At 37.8% G+C, this 25,321-nt stretch overlaps 1 protein-coding gene across 6 annotated transcripts; it reads left to right on the top strand.

The window, feature by feature from the left end:
• The first annotated feature begins 252 nt into the window (after positions 1 to 252).
• On the top strand, positions 253 to 25,321 carry LOC149146075 (CBL-interacting protein kinase 32-like). Of its 6 annotated transcripts, none has more exons than XM_089448345.1 (16): positions 255 to 616; positions 2,367 to 2,429; positions 2,660 to 2,731; positions 3,790 to 3,897; positions 4,045 to 4,116; positions 4,642 to 4,695; positions 4,801 to 4,926; positions 5,195 to 5,284; positions 5,398 to 5,523; positions 5,696 to 5,797; positions 6,768 to 6,887; positions 7,558 to 7,620; positions 7,886 to 7,960; positions 8,043 to 8,093; positions 8,398 to 8,453; positions 25,287 to 25,321. In XM_089448345.1, exons 1-16 carry the CDS (start codon positions 455 to 457, stop codon positions 25,294 to 25,296), a joined length of 1,350 nt encoding a protein of 449 aa, XP_089304471.1. In that variant the 5' UTR covers positions 255 to 454; the 3' UTR covers positions 25,297 to 25,321. The 6 variants fall into 6 exon arrangements, with proteins under 6 accessions (XP_089304472.1, XP_089304469.1, XP_089304471.1 ...); XM_089448342.1 differs by lacking the exon at positions 25,287 to 25,321 and adding an exon at positions 8,606 to 8,861; XM_089448344.1 differs by lacking the exon at positions 25,287 to 25,321 and adding an exon at positions 11,666 to 11,808 and having other exon boundaries at positions 256 to 616.

Raw genomic sequence — 25,321 nt, 5'->3', positions numbered from 1 at the left:
ATTAACTTCCTAACCAATAACATACCCATCATAAAACTAGAGCCTTACCCAAATTAACTAAGTGGCCAGACCCACTCTACAAAATTCAATTTAAAAATTTATCTGAAAACGAAATCTCTGTCGACTACCCATTTAGACACTCCTAATATGACCAGTATTCTAGCTGTCCAAATCTTATCCCACTTCAAGGTTTAACGTCTATGGCAGAAGTACGTGCACATGTCTAATATTTGAATCGTGTGTATTTGGCCCAAACATGACAACATGGTGCTTTCGCAGCACTGGGATTAGAATTTGAAGGCAAAGAAATTTTATATAAAATTCCATGTATGCCCTTCACATTTGCAGTACTGCTTATCTGGATACACAGAGAATAGAGAATTACCAGATCATCTACTACTGATTAATTGAATTTGTGAGAGAAGATAGGAGAGACCATTTTAGTAGTAGCAGAATGGGTTTCTCCACCCGTGTGGGTAAGTATGAGCTGGGGCGTGAGATTGGAGAAGGAAGGTTTGCCAAGGTAAGGTTGGCCAGGAATATTGAGACAGGCCTCAAGGTTGCAATCAAGATCATAGAAAAGAAAATTATGTTGAGTCTCAACCTTAGGCATCAGGTAAGATTGAAATTCTTAAAGGAAAAATCCATGTTTGACCAGAATTTTATGTTCAGTATTTTACAATTGAAAATACAGTGCCCTATATATGTCCATAAAGTGAGTGGACAGGCTGAAGGAATAGCGACTTAAACATATTGCTGCTGACCAGTCACCCTACTAAACGTTCTTACCATTCATGTTTCTTTTGAAAATTTCAAAACTCTATAGTACAGAACTCTTCTACCATTCATGTTTCTTTTGAAAATTTCAAAACTCTATAGTACAGAACTCTTCAAATAGGAGAGTTAAACGTATCTAATATGCATAATCGGTGATGGTTATGAAAATGTAGTGTTATGTATAAGGTTCAAATTCTAGATTTACTTGTAGTTATAGAAACACATATCTAGACACTAGAGATGGTCTAGAGATTATAGTGATAACTGTTGGAATCAAGCCCAAGTCATATGAATAAGAGAGTGATAACTGTTGGAATCAAACCCGAGTCATATGAATAAGAGACCAACGGACAGAAACATATATCTAGATACTAGAGATTATAGTGATAACTGTTGGAATCAAACCCAAGTCATATGAATAAGAGACCAACGGACAGGCTGAAGGAATGGCAACTTACACCTATTACTGCTGCTGCTCAGTCTAAATCTGTTAAGGGTTCATACCATTCGTATATATATTTTTTTTAATTTCAAAACTCTACACTACAAAATCTTCAAATAGAAGAGTTCAATGTATCTGATATGCATATCAACACAACTCTCCAGAAAAGCTCAATTGATGATGGTTATAAAAATGTAATGTTACGTATAAAGTTCAAATCACTGATTCACCTGTGGCTACAGAAAACATACTTGAACACTAGAGGTTATAATGATAACTGTTAGAACCAAGCCCAAGTCACATGAATAAGAAACCAACCCTGTGACTAATTCTTTTAAATATTAAAAAAGATATAAATATACATATGAACGCAGCTCCTTTGGAAATTCACATGACCAGCTCTTGAAAATATGAAGTAGAAAATTTCATGTTCAAATCCCGTGTTACTAACCGTACAGGCAGCAATCAACAGATACAGAAACACCAATAAGTTGGATAGGCGCTTGAATTTTTCTACGGTTTCTTCCACGGGGTTTAATGCTTGGTCTTACCACTTGCCCCTTACTCGGTTGTAGAGTCCGAGACGCACACCCAACTGTCTCTGTTGAACATCTCTCCGCTCATGTACGAAATTTGCCGGCGTCCTCTTAGGACATCTGACGTGATCAGTTATTAGATACCATGTTCTTTGTCTTTCTGAAATGGAGTTGTGTGTTTTTCAGTAATTTTTTTTAGTGGTTGGTAATTTTAATGCTGAGAAAAGAAATAAGGAGAGAAATTTTGTAGTGAAATTGTGCGAAGGATTTTTAATTTTATTTAATATTTTGAGTGGACACTCTATGTATAGATAGGGGACCAACGCGAAATGTCTGCTCGAAAAATTGAACAAGATTAAAAATCTCATACAGTTCCGATGTTGAAATATAAATCTCATACAGTTCCGATGTGAAAATATACACTCACTTAAAGGAAATAATTTTATGTTAAATCTGGAGCGTCTGTGTTATAAGCCTGACTTTTCCCCGTTTTCAGGAGTTGATGATGATGTGTTATCGAATATGTACTGTGCATACGTTTATTGGTATTTTGGTTTTTTCATTTTTTTTCAGAGCGTTTATGGGTTGTTTGGTTTTTTCACTTAGTGCAGGTCAAACGAGAGATTAACACGATGAACCTGGTTAAGCATCCCAATATCGTGCGCCTGTACGAGGTCGTTTCTAAACGTTTTTGTTTTTATTGTTTTTTGCCCTTGATTTCTATTACTGGTCGGAAGAACAGGGTACATGGCAAACTTTTCCAAACAAAAACCTAAACAAAAACAAGAAAACAAACTTTTGAGTTCTCTGGAATTCATTATTGAGGATGAATATAATACTTACGGAATAATGACATGGGGTGCTAATTAGGATTCTGATCATTGGTTTTAATGGTAAAATGCAGGTTATAGCCAGCAAGAAGAAGGTTTATCTAGTCATGGAATATGTAACAGGGGGTGACCTGTCTGACAAAATTGTGAGTTGTTATCATGGCCTATGTCCTCTCATTCTGTGTGCTGCAACTAATTTCAGACCAACAAAGTTCACTGATCGTTTTTGTTTGTACATAAGTAATGTAATTTCTGTAAGTGAGTGGTGTCTTTTACTAAGATAGTTTGGTTGTGGTGTGATGATGCTGGTTGCTCAGCCTTTCTCTCTCTTCTTGCAAAAAATTTGAAAAGAGTTCTCACTGGCAGTACTCTACAACATGCCTTCCACATTATGCTATCTAAAAATTGCCCATCCCTGAGTCAGATATGCCTAAACTCTGCATTTTAGAGTTATTTCTATGACATAAATACCTCTCTATTTTGTCAACTGACAGTGCTGTTAGACATAGTTGTTTATTGTTATCATATGGCATTTTAAAGATGATAAGTCTAAACGTTCTATCTATTAGACTATTCTGTCAACCATCATTGGAATCTAGCTATATAATTGTTGGTGAAATCACAATTTTTTGTTGCTTAAATTACATTTTTGAATGCATAAATGGATTCAACGCCCTGAAAACTCCTTGAACACTCAAATTGCAAAGACTCAACAAATCTGTGCATCTTGGAATTATTTCTATGACATAAATATTTCTCTATTTTGTCAACTGACAGTGTTGTTAGACATAGTTGTTTATTGTTATCATATGAATTTCAGGAAAGATGAGTCTAAATGTTCTACCTTTTGGACCTTTTCATCAACCATCATCAGAATCCAGCTATATAATTGTTGATGAAATTACAATTTTTTTTACTTAAATTGCGATTTGGAATAAATAAATGGATTCAGCAACATGAAAAATCTTTGGAACATTCAAATTGCACAGATTCAACAACTCAAATCTACAATTCCAACAATTTCTGAATAGATTTCCGCCAAAATATAACTGGAAATTATTCCAGTGAAAGTTCTAAAATTAGAACATTTAGACTACACTTTTAGGAAAGTTGAGATACATAAACTTGACCACCTTATAGAAATAATATTATGGTTAATATGGAGATCAAAAATCTCATTATGGATTTGCTGGCTTTTGTACAGGCTTATCTTCAGAAAATAACTGAAGAAGAGGCCAGGAAATATTTTCATCAGCTTATAGATGCTGTAGATTATTGTCATGGTAGAAATGTATACCACAGAGACCTCAAGGTATGCAGTTTTGCAGTTTTGACTTTCAATATTTATGAAAATTGCTCTTTATATATGAACCCAATGAGAGCTTATGTAATTTTAGTTGATAATGCTCTGTGCTAAGATACGATTTAATGTTAAATTGGTTTCGAATTTGGTGAGCAGCCTCAAAACCTACTGCTGGATGGGAAAGGCAATCTGAAGGTGTCTGATTTTGGACTGAGTATCTTGCACCAGGTATTGTATTTGCATAATGCTTTTGTACCGACCATGAGTTCTTAAAGGTTTAACGTTTCAAAATCACAGTCACCTATTTAAACTACCGGAAACCCTGTTCACCCACCTAAACTACCTGTAACTAAAAAACACAGAGAATAGTATGCTTATCACATGGGGCAAAAGAGCGACCACTTGATATGAAACTCAAAACTTCAATTCAGATTTAGATAGAAAAATTTCGGTCCAGGCATAAAAGCAACATCAGCGGGTCTCTGTTTATCTTTTATGGAAGGAATGCCTTAGGCATTCATCCTATTATTACTCGTACTGGAGATTGATTTAGTTTCATTTCATTTCTGTCTGCTCAGTTCAGAATGGATTCTGAGAGCTGTGGTTAGAAAAGGCATCAACTTAACATTTGATCACAAACCCATTTCCAAAATTCTGACAAGGAATTTTTAAAATTAATAATGTAATCATATCCCCTTTTCTTATTTCAACTGTTGTTAGATCCTAATGTTGTGTCTATACACACTTGTGCAGACAGATCCTATACTTTCTACATATTGTGGCTCCCCAAATTATATTGCCCCTGAGGTATACAAATCAAACTCTTCATCTAGGATTTGTTAGAGATAGTATGGGAATTACAGCACAGGTCTTTTTCCTTTATCAATCTAGCATATTGGTTATGGTTGGCAGGTAATTGTTAGTCAGAAGTACGATGGAAGGGCAGCAGACATTTGGTCTTGTGGGGTCATTCTCTTTGAACTTCTTGCAGGTTTCTGTCCCTTTGAAAGTTCTAATCAAATTGAACAATATCGTAAGGTATACTCAAAATGACTTTCAACTTTATGGTGAACCTCAAAAATTCTGTTGCAAAACTCTTGAGTGTGTCAAATTAAAAAAATAAAAGGGAACCGTGAAATTTCTGTTGCCCGTAAGGGGAAACTGGTAACACTCCTGGCTCTCTGTCTCAGATATTGATGCACAGGAAAAATCAATCTTGTAATCTTGTTTTTAACTTAATCATATTTTACTTCACAACACTTTTTGGTTGCTGTCAGCTGATGGTAGAGTTTTTATTGGGTCATAGATTTGCAAAGCGGAGTTTTCCTTCCCTTCATGGTTCTCTCATGGGGTCAGGAATTTAATCACAAGGATATTGGATCCAAGACCACAGAGCGTAAGTTATAAATTCTTTCTAAAACCATATTGCAATATCTGTATTGCAACTCGTTTGGATTTATTCCATACTTCAAAATTCATGACAAAATCAAATGTGACTGCCTCTTGCAGCGGATAACAATAGCACAGATTTATGAAGATGAGTGGTTTAAGAAAGATTACTACCCTCCCGCAGAGCCCTGGGATGAACAAGAAACTAATTCAGATGATGTACACGCTGCATTTGGTATCACAGAAGTGAGACTTCCATAATATTCGAAACGTTCTTATGATGTACAAATGAATACTATATTCAAAGGGTTCTGAAATGTACACATTGGTTATTTTATGCTATGATCTATCGTCTAGGCAATTGCATAAATTAAGAAAATTAACAGGGATAATTTGGGGACAAATTTGGATTTTGTAGGAGCATTTGGTGACAAATGATAAGCAACCTGGTTTCATCAATGCCTTTCAGCTGATAGCAATGTCTAAAGATCTTGACTTCTCTGGGTTCTTTGAAAAAGAGGTATGCCTCCATATGTCCAATATTAATTATTTGATTTTGTGACGAAGATGTCTTCAGTCAGCGAAGCGAATATCTAAAGACATGGCATATTTCAAATATTGCACTGTTTCGTAGGCAAAGAAAAGTAAATACTGTGCTATTCAGTAAAAAATGTCTAAGTTTAGAAGGATTTGCCCTAACTAATGAGGAGCAATATGCAATGTTCCACGGGGATGCATCCCCCAGGGTAGGGTGCATACACCTCACAATTTCCACACACCTGGGACAGGGGACGCCACCTTTTGTGGAGACGCGGGGAAACATTCTCCAGTGTGGGGAACATATTTCTCCAAAAGGGGTGCTTTTAGCATCCTCTCAAAAAGGGTGCCCAGAAGCACCCATTTTGAGGGGGCGCCCATAAGCATCTCTTTTGAGTTTAAGTTATATCAATTTGCTATTCCAGTCTTCAGACTTCAGTATCTACTGTAGTCTATTTTGCTTGGTACCAATTAGATTCCAGAATAATGAATGATAAATATGGATTGATGTATTTCATTAATGAATCTCAAGGTGTATGGATGAATAATGAGCATGAATGATGTATGTATCAATATGAATGATGAATATGCGTCAGTGTATTTAATTATTTAATTCAATTATATATGGAACAATATATTTATGCTTTTATTATTGAATATGAATTTGAATTTTATATATATATATATATACATACCCGATATATATACATACCCGATGTTCCCCTTAAATTTCCCTAAAATTTGAGAGTACTCCCACACATCCCATGTGCATCTCTCCGCACCTATGTCCCCCATCCCAGAGTCTGGGTGCAACATAGGCAATATATGACATTTTGTTCACTGGAAAAGCTTAATTTTGAGAAAACTGTACGTCTTCATAATCTTCCAGTCTAGAATTCTACTAATTTCTTTAACCTATTCAAATCATTAACAGTACCAAATTTGGATTGCAGAATGATGGTAAAAGTAAGAAAAGGTTTGGTTCCAGGCTTTCGGCGAAGGAAACAATGGAGAAAATGTATGCTTCTATCAAGAGTCTAGGCTTGTTAGTAGGGAAAGTAAATGCTTTCAAGGTTGGTATACAGTACAGATATCTTCTCCTCCGCCACTTTTTTCCTAAAATCTGAAAATGAAACATATATTAGAGTGCATGGATTTTTACGTAGGGGTACAAATAAAATGCACTGAATGGAAGATTTTTGAATAAAAAGGTTATTGGAAGTCTTTTGATGTTGTTCACTATATGTCCAAATGCATCTATTTTGGAAAGCATTTGGAGGCCATTGTGGTCCACAGTGCATATGTTAGGAAGTATGTTTATTTATAAATAGAATGCATTAAATTAAAAGAAGCTTTGAGGGAAAAGTCAAGTGAATTTTTTTGATGGTGTATATTAGTTTCACACATTTGGTTTTCGAGAAAAAATCTATGAAAAGAGTCCTGAGCTTTTCCTTGTTCGCAATATAGATTCTACCTGAATTCTGTCATCTCTGGTATCATGATTGAATCCAAACCATAAGTAAATGGACCAGTAAAAGACAGTGTTTATCCTTGGAAGATTATTAGTCTGAAAACAGTTTAGTGCATCTAGTTTATCCTCTCCAATAGTTTAAGTACCTGAAATTTGGATTTTATTTTTGTTCTTTGTTTCATACATCAGAAAATCTGAATACATTTCCTTCCATAGTTGAAAGGAAATTATAACTTTCAAAGAAAAACTGAACTTGTTGCATTTGATGATAGATAAAGATCCATGGAGCCAAAGAGACTAGGAGGAAGGGTTCATATTTATGGGTGTCAATAGAGGTAAGCTTTAATGGTAGTTCCTTTATGATATTATATATGATTTTGTGTGTTTCATCCAGGAGATCACATGGCCTATTGAATTTCTTGAAGAACATGATTACATAGAAAAATATAGTACACACATGGAGTAATCTATAATTCTAATTCTGAAATATCAAAAGAAAGCAGAAAAATTGCTTCTAAGATTAACAAAAGAGCAGCCGCCTTAAAAGATGGAAAAGGCATATTATGTAGCAAGAAAATAAAGCAATGAAATTCTATGCAGGTTACTGAAGTTGCACCATCTTTCTCAATGGTGGAGGTATGGAAATCAGCAGGGGATACAGTAGAGTATATAAAGGTAAACATCAAGCTCTACTTAGCCAACATTTATTCCTTGTTTTCCATAAACTCAGAATATTTCCTTTCTCACGTTCATGCAGTTTTACAAAAGCTTTTCAAGAGTTTTCATCGATGTTCCTGACAGCCCAGAGGTAAGCAATGTTGATATATACAGCTGCTTCAAGTTCTCAATCGAACTCTTCATTATGTTAATGATAGACAAATTCGTAGCCAAAAGATCTGAGAGAATCCCTATCTCTCTTATGTTGCAATTACTCCATGCCCTAAAAATTGCAGTAATACAATGCCAAAAATATTACATAGTGGGTAGAGATCCCCTACAACCACTCTATACAACAAGTTTTACACTAAGTTATCTATGTACTGGAGCATATGTGGTAATCTGCTTAAAGCAAGTGCAAGCGATAGTTAGTAACGAAAGTGTTTGAATTGCAGAATGTACAACTAGACTGTCCAAGATCTGAAGAAGATAACCATTTAATTTCTTCAAGGTATGAATAAGCTTCTTTTCAATTTTCTCTTTATGGTTTATCAAGTCTGTCCATGTCCATGACCCTTTTAACCTTAGATGCCATCATCTCAATTCCCCACTTTCAAGTTTAAGGGTGGCATTGACATTATTTTGTCCATTTCATTCTTACAGTTGTCAAGAATTTTGCAACAAACAAGTTAAAGGATTGCAATTCTCATGTATTAAATAACTTTCCACAAGATCCATGTACCACATATCAATTTCTCCGTTTGTGGGAATTCTCATCAACAAAGTTACTGGTAGTAAATACCTTGTGATCATCATTTTTTCCCTGTGGATGCAAGAGATCACGGTTGAATACTTCTCAAAATATAAGAGAATTAACATGTGATGTAATAGATGTATATAAAGCTATATATATATGAAAGCTAAAACAGGTGGTCTCAACCATAACATGCCAGTGAAATTGTGTTTTGCACACACACATATAGCTGACTTCTCAAAGAGGATCAATTATATAATCTCATTTATATAAATGGAATTAGGTTATAAAAAATTACCCAGAAATGTGTGACATTCTCTTGAAAACCCTAAATGGACAAACACAGGGTATGCAGAACTAATTCTAGTGTCAGTAAATCCCCCTGGATGAACTGACTAAGCTGGCTAGTTACCCACAAAAGATATTAATTTAATAAAAATTATTACAAAAATTGGCGGCAAATAAATTAGAAATGGCAACTGGCAAGACAAATGAGAATGTAAAAGTAAATGTAAGTAATAAGATGATTAGTCCAAGGCTCGGTTTTTTTTGTTGCAGATTAGAGCATTGTAAGCAACTATTATCATTTAATTTGATGTTGGGAAATTTTTGCGGTTCAGAACATGGATCGAATTTCAGGTTTAGAAGAAGAATATATTTATAATGTGATTAATCTGAAAGACATTTATTTACATTATTATCATTTAACTCGACGTTCGGGAAATTTTTGCGGTTCAGAACATGGATCGAATTTCAGGTTTAGAAGAAGAATATATTTATAATGTGATTAATCTGAAAGACATCTATTTACATTATGGATTACAAAAGTTTAAGATCTAACAACATACTCACATATTTATTGGGAGACAAAATTTGCCTAAAGAATGATAAAAAAAATATTCATTGCAATGTTTTTCTCATATTAATATACTCTAAAGTTGGTATTTGCTCGAAGATTTAATGATCAAACTCATTTTCTTACACTTTTTTATATTTTTTTTTAATAGAAGTGTTTTTTTATCGGTCAAATTTTGTTCAAAATTCAAAATTAATAGTGCTTGAATAGTTAGAATCATTAAAACTCAAAAATATCCAACCATATTAAAGATTAATGTCAAATTATTCCCAATCATCTTGACAACTCAAAAGTTATAATGATTTCTACAACGTAAATACCTCTCTATAGCAATTTCTTAAAGTACAAGCTACTGCCACAAGACCCCAAATACCAGGCCCCAACTACCAGTGGGAAACTTTGGGAGGTCAGGCACTGCCCGTAACTCTACGGTCAACTCCTATGCATGGGCTTTTCGCCCACCTACGTGTTGGCTCAGCGGTGGGTCATACTGTGACCTCAAATATGGATCGCGATAGCCCAGTGGGCATTGCACTGTCCCCAGTTTTTCTCCATCTTTAGCTATGATTTTCAGGGAACCCGCTGAAGGCTAGTGTAAAGATTGCAAGGCTAAGGCTGTGTTTCAGAGTCATCAACTGGTCTGATAGGGCACAGTAATAAAGCATTCTAAAATATATAACAGATAGAATATGGTATGGTAAATAATATTAAGAGCGACTTTGAGAAGCTATGGAAGGCGATTAAATATATTGGGAAAAACTCCAAAGAGAGCGGCTTTGTGGATTGGATTTATAATGCACAATGGTGGGGATTAAATTCAATTGCATCCAAGTTTATTTTTCCTATTAGCCTAGGACTATGGCCGTTATGTTAATTCAATTATGATTATGGCAGTTATATTAATTAAATGATTAATAAATGTGGATAAATATAATTATAAAAGTTTTATTAAAAAAAATTAAGCTATAAGTTTATTTTAAATTTATTGGTTATAATATAAATTAAACATATATAAATTTTTAAAAAAATATGCAATAAAATTTTTAATTATATAGATTTCACTTAACTATGGAGATTTTTAACTTGTAAATAGGTTCTGTTACAGTCATAGTATTCAAAATTGGAACCGGTAACCAGTAACCAGACTGGTTGATCTAATAAATCGGGTTTCAAATAAGAACTAGTCAAACTTGCACTGGTTAGATCTCAATGAACCAGTTTTAAAAAAATACATGAAATAATTTTATTTTTTTAATCCCAGAGGAACCCGACAACCCGCCTGACACATAGGTACCGGTGAACCTTTAGGGATCTATGACATGTCTTCCTCTCCATAAATCGGGTCACAACCGGGGTATTTGAACCTTGGATCTCTCAGTTTTCACAAATTTCATATTACTTCAATCACCAATTGAGTTGCCCCCTGGACAATACATGAAATGATTAATTTTTAATTAAAAAATATATATTTTTAAGATTTAAAACCATGATTCCAAACCAATAGAGACAAAATATGCAAAGTTTGTTCATCCATGTACCATGTAAAGGTGAATATATCAAAATGGCACCGAGTGCAATACATATCAGTACCATAATACATAATCAATCAGGTTATAAATGACCTCTAGAGTCCAAAAACAATGCTACAAGCTATGGGGCCACTGGCCTACTACAAATCTACATATTAATGATCAACATTATCACTTCTCATCATGATCAAACTCAATTGGTTGAGTCTAGACTCTCAAACTTTTCAACTTCTTGAGCCACAAAATTCTCAGTTGGTTGAGTGACTTTAGTCTCCAATTTTTGAAGGTATTTTGCCCTAATATGCCCTATTACTTCATTTGGTTCTCTACATGACTTTACATGGCCTCCTATCCCAGCCAAGTGTTGCTTAAACTTGTTAATATCCCCTTCTTCAATATATTTTTGCCAATCTTTGTGTGGAGTACTAAAAAGGTATGTTTTTAATGATCATTTTAGTGGCTTTTCAGTAGGATTTATGAATCTTTTACATCATGAATGTGGAAAACAATAGAGAATTGTGGTAGAATACGTGGAATTAGTATGCAAAGACTTATCCGTTGATAGTTGTCATTCTCCTGTGCAGGAAAGGGTAAAAACGAGGAGCTGCTGTTCCAAAGGAGAAGATAAGAACAGGGTAACTGCTGTCCCTTTGACGAAGGACCGACTGCAGACGAGGCAAAGCAAGTTGAAGCAAACCGGTCCGGAAAAGGAGGAGAAGGCACCAGTTCAACAGAGGAGAAAGAAGTGATTAGGGATTAACAGTTTTGCAAATCCCTTAGGATCTATTGCTGCTTTATTTATCTTATCACTTAGACATCTCCGTCGTTACCCTTATATAAAGGGACGACACTGTTAGTCTGAGGGAAGATGCTTTTATGTAACTTTTTGTTAAAGACTTAACTTTGATCATCGAGTCTCGTTGAACTTGGCTCATTGTACTTTCTGTTTTATGCATTAATATAAACTTGGTGATTATCTCATCTTCGCGTCTGGATTAGCTTAAAGCGGTGTACCCTTGAGGCTAAGGGCCCGGCTCCAGAGGACACTTGCTTCTGTATCACTATGATTTGATTTCTGCATGGTTTGCCTGTCGTCACTAGTTGGTAATCTGATATGCTTTATAAGTTACATCACATGCTCTGCTAAGATTCTTTCATTAATGTTCTTTCCATTGACTCTGCATTATATTATCAATACTTTCAGAGTATGAAATCTTATTAGACTCAACTGAACAATGTTATCCTTGTGTTATGAAGCATCTATGCTAAGTATGTGTGTTGAAGTAATTATCTGAAAGGTGTGTTCTTTATGATTCAGAATTCATGATGTTCCATTTTGAAACACAGTTATAATTCCTGTTGATGATTGGTATTAAATTAGATTACTTCCTTAGAGCGTTACGTGTGTATGATTTTCACATGTTGTTCCATAATTGAGAGTTATTGTTGTTCCTTTAGTTGGTTGTGTGATTTGCTTGGAGAATGAAAGATTGGAGTTTTGATTACAATAAGAGCTTTTGAGTTGATAGGATAAAGTTTGATTGTTACTTGCGAGGTTTAGTCATAGTAGTTGCTGTTCCATTTCAGAATTGCGGTTCCATTTTAAGCATTGCTGTTCCTTTCTAGATTTACTGTTTAATTTCCTATTTGTCGTTCCATTTTTATCTGCCGTTTCATTTACTCGCATTTGGTGTGAGAGACGATCTGTGGCTGTAGTGAGCCTCTGCATTTACTACCTTGCTCCCAGACCCGTGATCCATGCTCTAGTTTCCTTTTCATCAGTTTCCAAAGGGATGGACTACTGCTGTCGGACCCTTAACTGATAAAGTTGCTTAATTTTAAGAGTGTGTGCTTTAGTCATTTGAAGGAACTTAGTTATAGACAAGCATCAGTTTACTCTTGTGTTTTGTACGATGCTGTACTACTAGCATTATTCTGACAAATGGCCTTGGATTGAGTCACTCTTTGAAATAACCAAACGTTCCCGGATTGACATATTAATGTGAGGTAATTAGAGGTGAAAGAGACCCTTTTTATAGCTCTACATTTTGGCGCTGTTGCCGGGGAAAGAGTGTAGCCATTTGTTTTTTCAGAGTAGTGTACGAACCTGCTAGGAAAGAGTTGGATTTTAAAAACAAAAGGTAAGAACCTACGTACGGAGCATGTAAAAGCCCTGCTCCACTGTCCGCTTTCCTAAACAGATTTGCTTTTGCTTTGATTGAATAGAATTTAGCAGTTTATTTGAGTGCATGACTAAGCAGAAAAAACCAGAAAAGAATATCAAGCTTCCATCCAAACCTGAAAAAGCTAAGGGGCCGGTGACCCTTGGCCGAACAACTTTCATAGACGAAATCTATAAGAAAACAGAATCTCAGCCATCAGTAGGTTTCAGGAAAACTATTTCTAAGCAGCCTACTAGTTCCCTTCAGGCCACAGGATCACCATCTGTAGCCTTTGTTGAGGTGCATAGTCAAACTGAAGAGCAGGACTTTCAGGAAATTGAAAATTCTACTCCAGAACTATTGCAGAAAGGGAGTTTCAGTAACTTTTGTGAAGGAGAAGGAGAAACGGGGGAAACAGAAGAACCAAAATCTCCCATTGGAACATAACAGCCATTAAACAGCCCAGATAAGGGGAGTGCTACAAAAATCATTGTTGAAGGAATTCAATCTCCTCAAACATCAGGTATTCCTCTTATCCCAGATAAAGGAAGTGCCATTAAAACTATCCCTGCTAAAATCGTTCCCTCTCAACCTAGGAATACCCTCCTAGATATCCCAGAAGGTTATTGGCACATATTCGATCCTATGGCTCAGAATCAGCCAAATACTCAAACCTCTACATTACAATATCCTATAGTGGATTCTGCAGCAAATGCACCCATGAAAGCTATCCCTCTTCAACATATCCCAACCTTTCATGGTCTTACATCAGAAGATCTAGATGCATTTTTATTCGAATTTGATGTGTTGTGTAGGGGATATGATTACACCACCGATCCCCAGAAATTGAAATTATTCCCCTCAACATTAAAGGGAGCTGCTCTAAGATGGTTTATGGGACTAGGTGGTGGGGTCATCAACAATTGGGATCAGATGAAAGAATCCTTCTTAAAAAAATATCAGGATTATTGTAGGTCTAGAGAATTGAAGGATGAAATATTTCAAATGACAGCCAAACCAAACGAAACATTAGAGGAATATGTGGAACGTTTTCAATATAATTTACAAAGATCTCCTTATGCATCACTACCTTTACCTGATAATGTGTTAAAAACTGCATTGATAAGGGGCATGAAGGAACAGTGGATCGAAACATTAAACATTATGGGAAAAGGGGATATTTATCAAGAGAATTTTGCTGACATTATTGATTTATGCATCAGGAGTTCGAGAGGCAGCACAAGAATAAAACCGGCAGAATATGATCGGTTTGCAAGAGACAATAAGATAGCAACAGAAGGAGTAATGCGTGTGGAGATTGGAAATTTATTAGAAAGTTTTAAAACTGATATTCTAGGGACACTAACTACACAACTTGATATTATGTAGGCCAAGCAGAAGCAGATGGAGGCAGAACAGAATTTGGCAATCTTCTGCCCCCGATGCAGAAAAAAACATAGTCACAAGGAGTGCCCATTGGATACAGTCCAAACATGTGCCATTTGTACAAATGATCATCTTACAAAAAGCTGCCCCTCACTTCCTGGATTAAAGGCAGTATACAAGGAAGCAGAGGAAGAACCAGAATCAGTGTATTTGATCAACCAGCGCCGCCAGTGGCAGCAAAGACAATCTGGTATGTTTTCAGACCCGACCTCTTCTTTTCAGCCTCCACAATATAACGCTCAACAATATAATATGTGGCAAAATCAGCCCCCACCCCCATTCCCAAATTGGTCACCACTACCGTTTCCTTCTTCAAACCCATGGCTGAAACATCCAAATCAATCTAGTTGGCCGAATTTCCCTTATAATTCACCATATTGGCAAAATAGCCCATATCCTCCGCAATGGACCCCCTCTACTTCATAAGGTTCATCCTGGAAGACAAACTGGCAAAGACCGATGCAACAGCCAGTAGGAACTATTCCGCTCCCTCAACCTACTCTGCCAGCTCTACAACAAAATCCCCAGTCTAATTTGAGACCGCAACTCCCAGCCCAACCCAACCCTAATCCAAATAACAGACCAGTCCAATCTCTTCAAATCATTGAATCACCAGAAATAGGACCTGACCTGCGGGAGTGCAATGATCTTCAATTACGATCTGGACGTATCATTCAAAATGAGGGAGATAAAACAGTTCATAATGAAGATCAGTTAGTAAGAGAACATCAGTTGCAACGAGAGGATGTAAATAATCAGCAGTCTCATAATCAAGCAACCACATCCTCTCCCCCATTCCCAGAACGATTAGTCATACCTCGACCTTTACAGTATCCTGACTTTGACATTCTGGGGGAATTACAAAATTTGTACATAAAAATCCCGTTCCTCCAAGCCATTCAGGACATTCCTATATATGCCAAAACTATTAAAGAATTGTGCATAAAGAAACCAAGGAGGAATATAACAACTAATCCAAGAGTCCAAGTAGTCAGTACTTTATTTGATCTCTTATCTGGGAAAGAAACACCCATCAAATATGAAGACCCAGGAAATCCAATTGTAACTGTTCAAATTTATGGTCAGACCTTGTATAATGCCTTAGTTGATCTAGGAGCTGCAATCAATATTTTAACAACCACCACCTGTAAAAAACTCGGCATTACATCTGTAGAACCTACCTCTACTTTGTTAGAATTAGCTGACCGATCTGTGATTAGACCAGAAGGTACTCTACACGATGTCATGGTCTCCGTAGACTCCTGGGAATATCCGACCGATTTCCTGATAATTAATCCAAAAACCTGACTTGATGGACACCCGCTAATCCTAGGAAGGCCTTGGCTTGGCACTGTCGATGCTTACATTGGTTGCCGACAAGGAAATATGACCATAACTAAAGGACCCAATATTAAGAATTTGGTTCTATACCCTCCAGCACAGCCAAGTCTTACAATAATTAAAACTAACAAGTATCATGTATCATACCTTACTGATAACATTAGGTCTCCATTAACGTTGCAAGAGGCACTTGATTTTAAAGATCAAACATAAGATGATGCCATTAATAATTTCATCAGTCAAACTGAAGCTGAATCCTGCACACAATGTCACATGATAGAAGCAGCATTTGATAATGAATTAGAGGAAGATCCTCTGAAAGATACACATGATCAAACAATACCTGTTACTTCTGTCGCAAATAGTAAAATTGTCGAAATTGAACCGGGAAAAACTTTAAATATCAATGCCAACCTCACATCTGAACATGAAACTAAGCTCATCCATGTATTAAGAAAATATCAACAGGCATTTGCATGGGATTACCCTGATATGAAAGGAATTGACCCACATTTGTGTACACACCACATTTATATAGAAAAAAATGCTAGACCTGTCCGTCAACCACAGAGAAGACTCAATCCTCATTTAAAAGATGTGGTTAAAGCAGAGCTTCAGAAACTGTTAGATGTTAATTTCATTTATCCTATTTCTGACAGTAAATGGGTCTCTCCACTCGTGGTCGTACCAAAAAAGAATGGGAAATGGAGAATTTGTGTGGATTACAGGGAACTCAATAAAGCAACACAAAAAGACCATTTTCCACTCCCATTCATAGACCAAGTGCTAGATACTTTGGCGGGGAAAAAATTCTTTTCCTTCTTGGATGGCTTCAGTGGATACAATCAGATTCAGATTGGCCCTGAAGACCAGGACAAAACAACTTTCACTTGTCCTTGGGGGACATTTGCCTATCGAGTCCTACCATTTGGCCTATGTAATGCTCCCGCCACATTCCAAAGGGCTATCCTTAGCATTTTTGCAGATTTAATAAATGATGGACTTGAAGTGCATATGGATGACTTTACACCGTATGGAGATGATTTTGATCCAGCACTAAATACCCTAGAAAAAGTCCTACAATGCTGTATAGCTACCAGGCTCTGCTTAAGTCACGAAAAATGTTACATGATGATGATTGAAGGACTTATTCTAGGACACTATATTTCAGCAGCCGACATTCAGGTAGACCCGACCAAAATCCAAATACTTTTGCTTATTCCCACTCCTACTACTCAAACAGAGGTACGCATCTTTCTTGGATTTTCTGGATATTATAGACGATTTATAGAACATTATTCACATATTGCTGCACCTTTATATGCACTAACTGGTAATGTTGATTTTCTTTGGACAGACAAACGTGAACGTGCTTTCAAGGATTTAAAGAAGCTTGTATCCACAGCCCCATTCCTGCAAGGACCAAACTGGGACCTGCCATTTCAAATATCAGCTGATGCCTCAAATACAGCCATTGGTGCAGTCCTAGGGCAGGAATAAGATAAAAAACCATATGCTATCTATTACATCAGCAAAAATCTATCCCCTACTGAATTAAATTACACTGTTACTGAAAAGGAATTCCTAGCTGTAATACATGCTGTCAATAAATTTAGACATTATATTACAGGCTATCCTGTTATTTTGTATACGGATCATTTCGCCATAAAATACTTAGAAAATAAGCCTCTCACAAATGCCAGAATAACTAGATGGTTGATTTTATTGCAGGAATTCGATATCACAATCAAGGACCAGCCTGGCAAAGAGAACCCTGTAGCCAATTTTGTCTCGAGAATGCCAAAGCCAGTTGATGCAACAATAGTTGAAGATCAATTTCCGGACGAACATCTGTTTGTTGTTGCCGTTCGAACACCCTGGTATGCTGATGTTGCCAATTACCTTGCAGTAGGTAAACTACCAAAACACTTAACCCCTAATGAGCGAAAACAAATTGTTCAGAAGAGTACTCGATTTTCATGGATTGGGGGCTATTTGTTTCATACAGGGGCAGACATGCATATTAGGAGATGTGTTCAAGAAGATGAAATCTTTGACATCCTAAAAGCCTATCACGACGGACCATGTGGGGGACACTTCGTTGAGCATAGAATGGGACACAAAGTATTACAGACAAGATATTACTGGCCCACAATTTTCAGAGATGCAAAGAAATTTGTCCAAGCCTGTGACAGTTACCAGTGAGCAAGACATCCTGGTCAAGCTGATGAGATGCTTCTCAAACCTCAGTTAGTCATCGAACCATTTGAGCGATGGGCTCTTGATTTCGTTGGACCCATCAACCCCTCATCAAATCAGAGAACATATATCTTGGTGGCAACAGAATATGTCACCAAGTGGGTTGAAGCAGAAGCATTGCCAAGAGCCACAGAGGACTCTGTTATACAGTTCATCTTCCTTCTATTTGTACGTTATGGCCTTCCAAGGGAAATAATCACAGACGGAGGACCACAATTTGCTGGCCATAGATTAGCAGCAACACTTAATAATTATCATGTCCAGCACAAAATTACTACTCCATATCACCCATAGGCGAACGGACAAGTAGAAAGCAACAATAAGATAATAGAATCGATCCTAACAAAAACCATTGCCTCACATAGGCGTGATTGGGCTGCCCGACTACCTGAAGCACTTTGGGCCTATAGAACAACATGGAGAAGCACCACTGGTTACTCACCTTATCAATTAGTGTTTGGAAAACAACCCATTTTCCCTATAGAGGTTGAAATCTAAACATTACGAACAACACAGGAAGTCGGCTTATATTTAACTGAGGCACAGATTAATTGACTACAACAGATCAATGAATTGGACGAAATCAGGCTCTCTGCACTACAAAATATAGCATTGATTCAACAGCAGCGAGCTAAATGGCATGATGCCCTCATCAAAAACAAAGTCTCCCATGAGGGAGACTGGGCCCTATTATATGACTCTCGGTTTCAAGATTTCCCTGGGAAACTCCAGACTCGTTGGTTATGACCATACGAAATCTAGAAGGTACATGACAATGGGACCATCACTTTAACCACCATTGGCAGTTCTGGATATACCTTCAAAGTGAATGGCCACCGGGTTCGTCTCTATCGTAAACCACTCACTCGGGAATCCTTCTGCCAACAGCTACGCAGAGACGCTGATATGGAGATCTTAGGAGAGGAAGAGAAATCTTCCTCACCTGTAATTCATTAAGGAATTCATTTCTTTTCACAATTTGTACATAATCTCTTTTCTTCAAACTTGTTGTGCATACATAGATTTCAATTTTTCTGCCGTTCCTGAAACGAATGGCATTTGCATGTTTCTGCTGTTCCTTTTCAAAAGGAACAACACTTTTTGATTTTCTGCTGTTCCTTTTCAAAAGGAACAACACTTTTTGATTTTCTGCTGTTCCTTTTCAAAAGGAACAACACTTTTTGATTTTCTGCTGTTCCTTTTCAAAAGGAACAACACTTTTTGATTTTCTGATGTTCCTTTTCAAAAGGAACAACACTTTTTGATTTTTTTTGTTGTTCCTTTTCAAAAGGATCAACAATTTTTGATTTTTTGCTGTTCCTTTTCAAAAGGAACAACACATTTTGATTTTATGTTGTTCCTTTTCAAAAGGAATAGCACTTGTTGATTTTCTGTTGTTCCTTTTCAGGAACAACACTTTTTGATTTTCCGTTGTTCATTTTCAAAAGGAACAACACTTTTTGATTTTCTGTTGTTTCTCTTCAAAAGGAACAACACTTTTTGATTTTCCACTATTCCTTTTCAAAAGGAACAACACTTTTTGATTTTTTTGCTGTTCCTTTTCAAAAGGAACAACACTTTTTGATTTTCTGCTGTTCCTTTTCAAAAGGAACAACACATTTTGATTTTCTGCTGTTCCTTTTCAAAAGGAACAACACTTGTTGATTTTCTGTTGTTCCTTTTCAAAAGGAACATCACTTTTTGATTTTCTGTTGTTCCTTTTCAAAAGGAACAACACTTTTTGATTTTCTGTTGTTCCTTTTCAAAAGGAACAACACTTTTTGATTTTTTTTGCTGTTCCTTTTCAAAAGGAACAACACTTTTTGATTTTCTGTTATTCCTTTTCAAAAAGAACAACACTTTTTGATTTTTTGCTGTTCCTTTTCAAAAGGAACAACACTTTTTGATTTTCTGCTGTTCCTTTTCAAAAGGAACAACACTTTTTGAATTTTCTGTTGTTTCTTTTCAAAAGGAACAACACTTTTTGATTTTCTGCTGTTCCTTTTCAAAAGAAACAACACTTTTTGATTTTCTGTTGTTCCTTTTCAAATGGAACAACACATTTTGATTTTCTGCTCTTCCTTTTCAAAAGGAACAACACATTTTGATTTTTGCTGTTTCTTTTTCAAAAGGAACGACATTGCTGTGTTCTGCTGTTTCTTTTTCAAAAGGAACGACATTTGCACTTTTCAAACTTATGCTCCTTTATTGATCTAGTATACTTCTTCTCTCTTTGTGACACAGCTAACCTCTTGCTGGTCCAAGTAAGGATGCTTCTTGCCCCTATTATTTCAAAGTCTTTTAGAGACAAGCGATGCACTTATGCAATGAATCCAAAATCACAACACACTAAAATCAGGCAATTATAAATCGCTATCTTTATAAGGCTATGTATTGGTAGAGGAAAGAAGGAAGGATGTACTTATCTTTTGTTGTCATTGTCTTACTAATTTTGCCCTGATTGGTTATCTTTTATCATGCCATTCTTTTCTTTGATTTTTGTTCAGGAATAAGAGCAAAGGGTTTATATCCTCCTATTGAGATGATAAGACTTCTTCCACCATTCCTACTCTTAAGGAGTGTTGAACCACCCTTTGTGGATATATAAGGAATAATGCTTTATCAAAAAAGAGAAAGAAAAAGCAAATGAATTATAAATTGTCAAATGCAGGATAGGGGGTCTCATCAAGAGCCAGCCTACCATGATCATGAGGATGGAAGCGAAGTGGCATTCCCACTATGGCCACCACACCAGGGATATGGTCCAAAAGGTATAGCAAAAGAAAAAACCTTGGAACAGGAGGTCTCATCACGAGCCGGCCTGCCCACTTTTCGCCCCCTCCTCGTGAATGGCATTATGGCTACCTGGTTACCAAGCCAGCATAATGGCCTACATTTTGACATCACATTCCTTAATATGCACATAAAGGATCATGGTTCCGGGGGTGAAATAAACAACTCTGCCAAGGTTATGGACACCTGTCGGCAGCAGAGCACTGTTAATGGTATCGAAGTCACATTAATTACACCAATAGGTAGGATACTAATACTCTTTTGTTTCTTATATCCTAGGCACTAATCATACATTATCTCCCGACTTATATACCGCATGGACATTTATTACACCAATCATGGCAAAGGAGGTGACAATGACCACTTGAGACTTGGCAAGTGCGACAGACATCCTATCCCCCGGCCTCGCATCATATCACAGCAACCTCTTACGTAATACGCGATCTAACTTTATGCCTCGATTTCGGCAAACCGTTGTTTTTCTAAACATGGCATATTTTCATACGCTGTTCCTTTATGACTTGGTTATAGATCGGGGTGCCGCTCCTTTCTTTGACAGCTGGGGCAGCCTATCGCATTGCGGGGGGGAGGTTCACCTCATGATTCCCCGGGTTATGTGTCAGCTCACTATTCGGGAAAGATAGCATACCAGGAAATGGCACGGTTTAACGGCATGACATTTCTATTTTTTTCTATACAAGTTGCTATTTATAACTCATTTCTGTTGCATACTCTGTGTTTTTTTCCAAATCTGACGATTACTACCCTCTCTGTGTTTCAAACAGCATAAGCAGCTGCTGTTCCATTGCGAATCCACAGTGAAACCATGGGAGGCAGGGCAGTTCGAAGTGAACCACAGAAGTTGACAGTCTCCGCTACTGCTCGGGAGATCCTGTAAAGAGCAGGGTGGCTAACTTATCTCAGTCGCCTGAAGGAGTCCAATGAAACAGTAGCGATGGAATTTCTGCAGAACCTGCAGGAGGGTCACTCCACGGTGCGGGGGAAGCGGATAGCAGTCACCGACGATATAATTGCCGAAGTCTCGGGACTACCAGCCACCGGACCTGTATGGACATTGAAGAAGGAAAGACTCTAGAAGATCATGGAAATTTTCCAAGATGAAGGCCAGAGCTTAACAATTAAAGGGAAGGGAGTCCTGTCAGCAATGCTAGGAGAACCCTGGGCAGAATTAGCGAGAATAGTGCAAAGCTACATCACCTGCGAGGGGAGAAAAGACGTGGTAAGGCCACAACACCTTAAACTCTTAGCTGTGTTAAAGCAGAAATGCTCTGTAAACCTTCCTGCACTTTTGAATTCTTTACTCCATGATGCCGCACGAAGCCTGAAAAAGGCACAGCATGTAGAATCAGTTGTCAACCACCATGGACTAATCCGATTAATAGTTAGTCATAGTCTCACCCAGCAGCAAAGCAGCTGGAAAGAATTAATTGCAATAATTGAGGGGAGAGCGAAAGAACCTTCCCCAAAATGTAAACATACTCTAAGCACACCAGAACGTCTGGAAAAATGCAGAGAATTAAGAAAACAAAAACCTGTTGCAAGCACATTCGAATGACCAGAAACCCACCAGGAATCAGCAAAGCGCAAGCATGACACTGAGACACCGGAACAGCTAGAGAAACGTAGAAAATCAGTCTAGTTAGCCCGGATAAGAGGAAGGCTGGAAAAACTCCAGGAAAGCACTAGCCAGCCAGTGGTAATTGAGGATGAACAACCCTCATGACCAGAAATAGAAGAAGAACAAGTTGAAGGAGAAAAGGAAGGGGAGGCCGAGAAGGTTAAGCGATCCGAAGAAGAAAATGATGAAGTAGCTGAGCATTCAGAAACAGAAGCCGAGCCTCCTGAGACAGAAGCCGAGCCCCCTGAGACAGAAGTTGAACATCCTGAGATAGAAGTCGAGAACCCTGAAATGGAAATTGAGCATCCTGAGGCAGAAGACGGACAATCTAGGTAGGAGGAGGAAATGGGACAGCAGGTAGGTAGCCCACCACAGGACCCAGTGGGAGAAGAGGAATTGGCCGCAATCTTGGCCAATATGGGTGAGTATGGCAAACCTTCTACTCCACCATACCTCCGCGACAAACCCCAGGAAGAAGATGCACCTGAAAAACCACATGCAGAAGAGGTAGAGGAAGGAAATCTGCTCGTTCATGATGAAAAAGAGATAGGAGATACTGAGAGGGAACAATCTGTTCCCACGGCACCAGAAGAAATTCCAAAGGAAGTGAGAATAGAAAGCGAAGCCACGAAATCAATTAGGGTTCTTACCCCAGAATAGCTAGCACAAAACAGTGAAGAAGTAACCCAAGAGAAAGAACAAGGGACTAGTCACGGCCTAGAACGCAGCAAAAAGCTTGCTGTTCCTTCTAATAAAACATTGGAAATTAGAGAATTACGAAAGGAACAGTGGAGGTTATTGAGCATAATAGCCCAGCTCCACCAACAGATCAGGATTCTGAAAGCGAGGCAGAGAACAAGGAAGACCGCCAGTAAGAAAAAGATGACCATTGCAGTAAGAAACTGCAGGGTAAAACGACGGAGGACTAAAAATCGCTCTGTTGATCAAAACCCTGCGCAAAATCCAACTGTTGTTCCAATTGAAGCCAAAGGCCCAGCTGCTGTTCCAAATGAAGCCGAAGGCCCAGCTGACGTTCCAAATCAAGCTAAAGGCCCAGCTGCTGTTCCAAATGAAGCTGAAGGTCCAGCTGCTGTTCCAAATGAAGCTGAGGGACAGACTGCTGTTCCATTTGAAAAGGAACAGCTGCCAGCCGGTATTCATGTTAAAAAAGAAAAAGACAACATGGAGATTCAAACAGAGGCACCACCCTCAGGGGTGATAAGGGTTCTGAACTCAAAACAACACAATAAGAAAGTTCAGGTAAAACTCCTGGCCTCCACTGATGCATGGAAAAGAGATCCAAAGACAAGGACCTTGCACAAAGGATTGAAAGAGGCTCAGCAAGAAATGGAGAGGCTTAGAGAGCAGACAGTCCCTCGTGAGAAGTATGAAGAACTCCAACAGCAACTACGGAATGTCAATCAATCTAAAAGCTAGGCCTTTGAAGGGTGGCAAAAGGAACAGGAGAAAGTTGCAAAGGTAACCCGTAGGTTAGATACTGTTATCAAACAGATGGATACCTTGTGTTCTTTATACAATGACGTTTTAGCATGTAGGGCCCCTGCCAAAAACTATGCTTTGTTTTTATTGGAACGATACTTACAATTAAAGATAAAGGCTATTAAAGCAGGTGCCCCGATACAAATTAATACCGTCAATGACTTTATAGATTGTTGTAAACATTATGGAGTGAAGGTCCAGAGATTGCTATGTGAATTCTATTTGCATAACCTCGTGCTAGATCAGGAAACTGAGTTGAACCCTGGCCCTTTTGTTGGGGACATTCAATTGCAAGAATTCATCTCATTCGGGGTCAATCAGATTAAATGGCTCAAAGCCTATAACACTTTCCAGAGACAGGAAAATGGCCTAGACTTGTGGGTAAGGGCTGAGCCTAGGGACCCAGCACAGCTATGGAAAGAACATAGAAACCTTATGAGAACTCCGGGTGTCATTGAAACGTTAGGACCCATGCACGAGGCACTCATTCGACAAAGTTTAGAATATTTTCTTTCTATCAAAGACCTCGCCATTGATGCAGCCAAATTCCGGTACCGAACCTCTAATCCAAACATCCAGCTCAGGGAGCCATTTAAGTATGAGAATTTTCAGTTAGCCGCCAATCGTTTGAACCTCTATGGAGAAATCATTTTGAGGGCAGGACCATCCTGGTTAGGATATAGATTCCGCAGTCCAATTATCTGGCATCCTGCACCCGGATATCAAGCCCTATATGAGATGCTTGAGGGTCAAACAGACCAGTTCTTTGACTACCTAGTCACTCACCATGGCTGTAGGCCTCCGCATGAGATTCCTTCTCCAACCTATTCTCTCACTGCTTTGCATGTCAACTACAATGTTTTCATGAGGGCATGAAATAGGGTAAGCAGGGGGGTGTGTGGAGTACTAAAGAGGTATGTTTTTAATGATCATTTTAGTGGCTTTTCAGTAGGACTTATGAATATTTTACATCATGAATGTGGAAAACAATAGAGAATTGTGGTAGAATACGTGGAATTAGTATGCAAAGACTTATTCGCTGATAGTTGTCATTCTCCTCTGCAGGAAAGGGTAAAAACAAGGAGCTGTTGTTCCAAAGG

Source organism: Pinus tabuliformis, chromosome X (assembly GCF_031772625.1).
Source record: "Pinus tabuliformis cultivar Carrire ecotype Pingquan chromosome X, CPIR1, whole genome shotgun sequence".
NCBI lineage: Eukaryota > Viridiplantae > Streptophyta > Pinopsida > Pinales > Pinaceae > Pinus > Pinus tabuliformis.
This window is presented reverse-complemented; position numbering and strand designations above follow the sequence as displayed.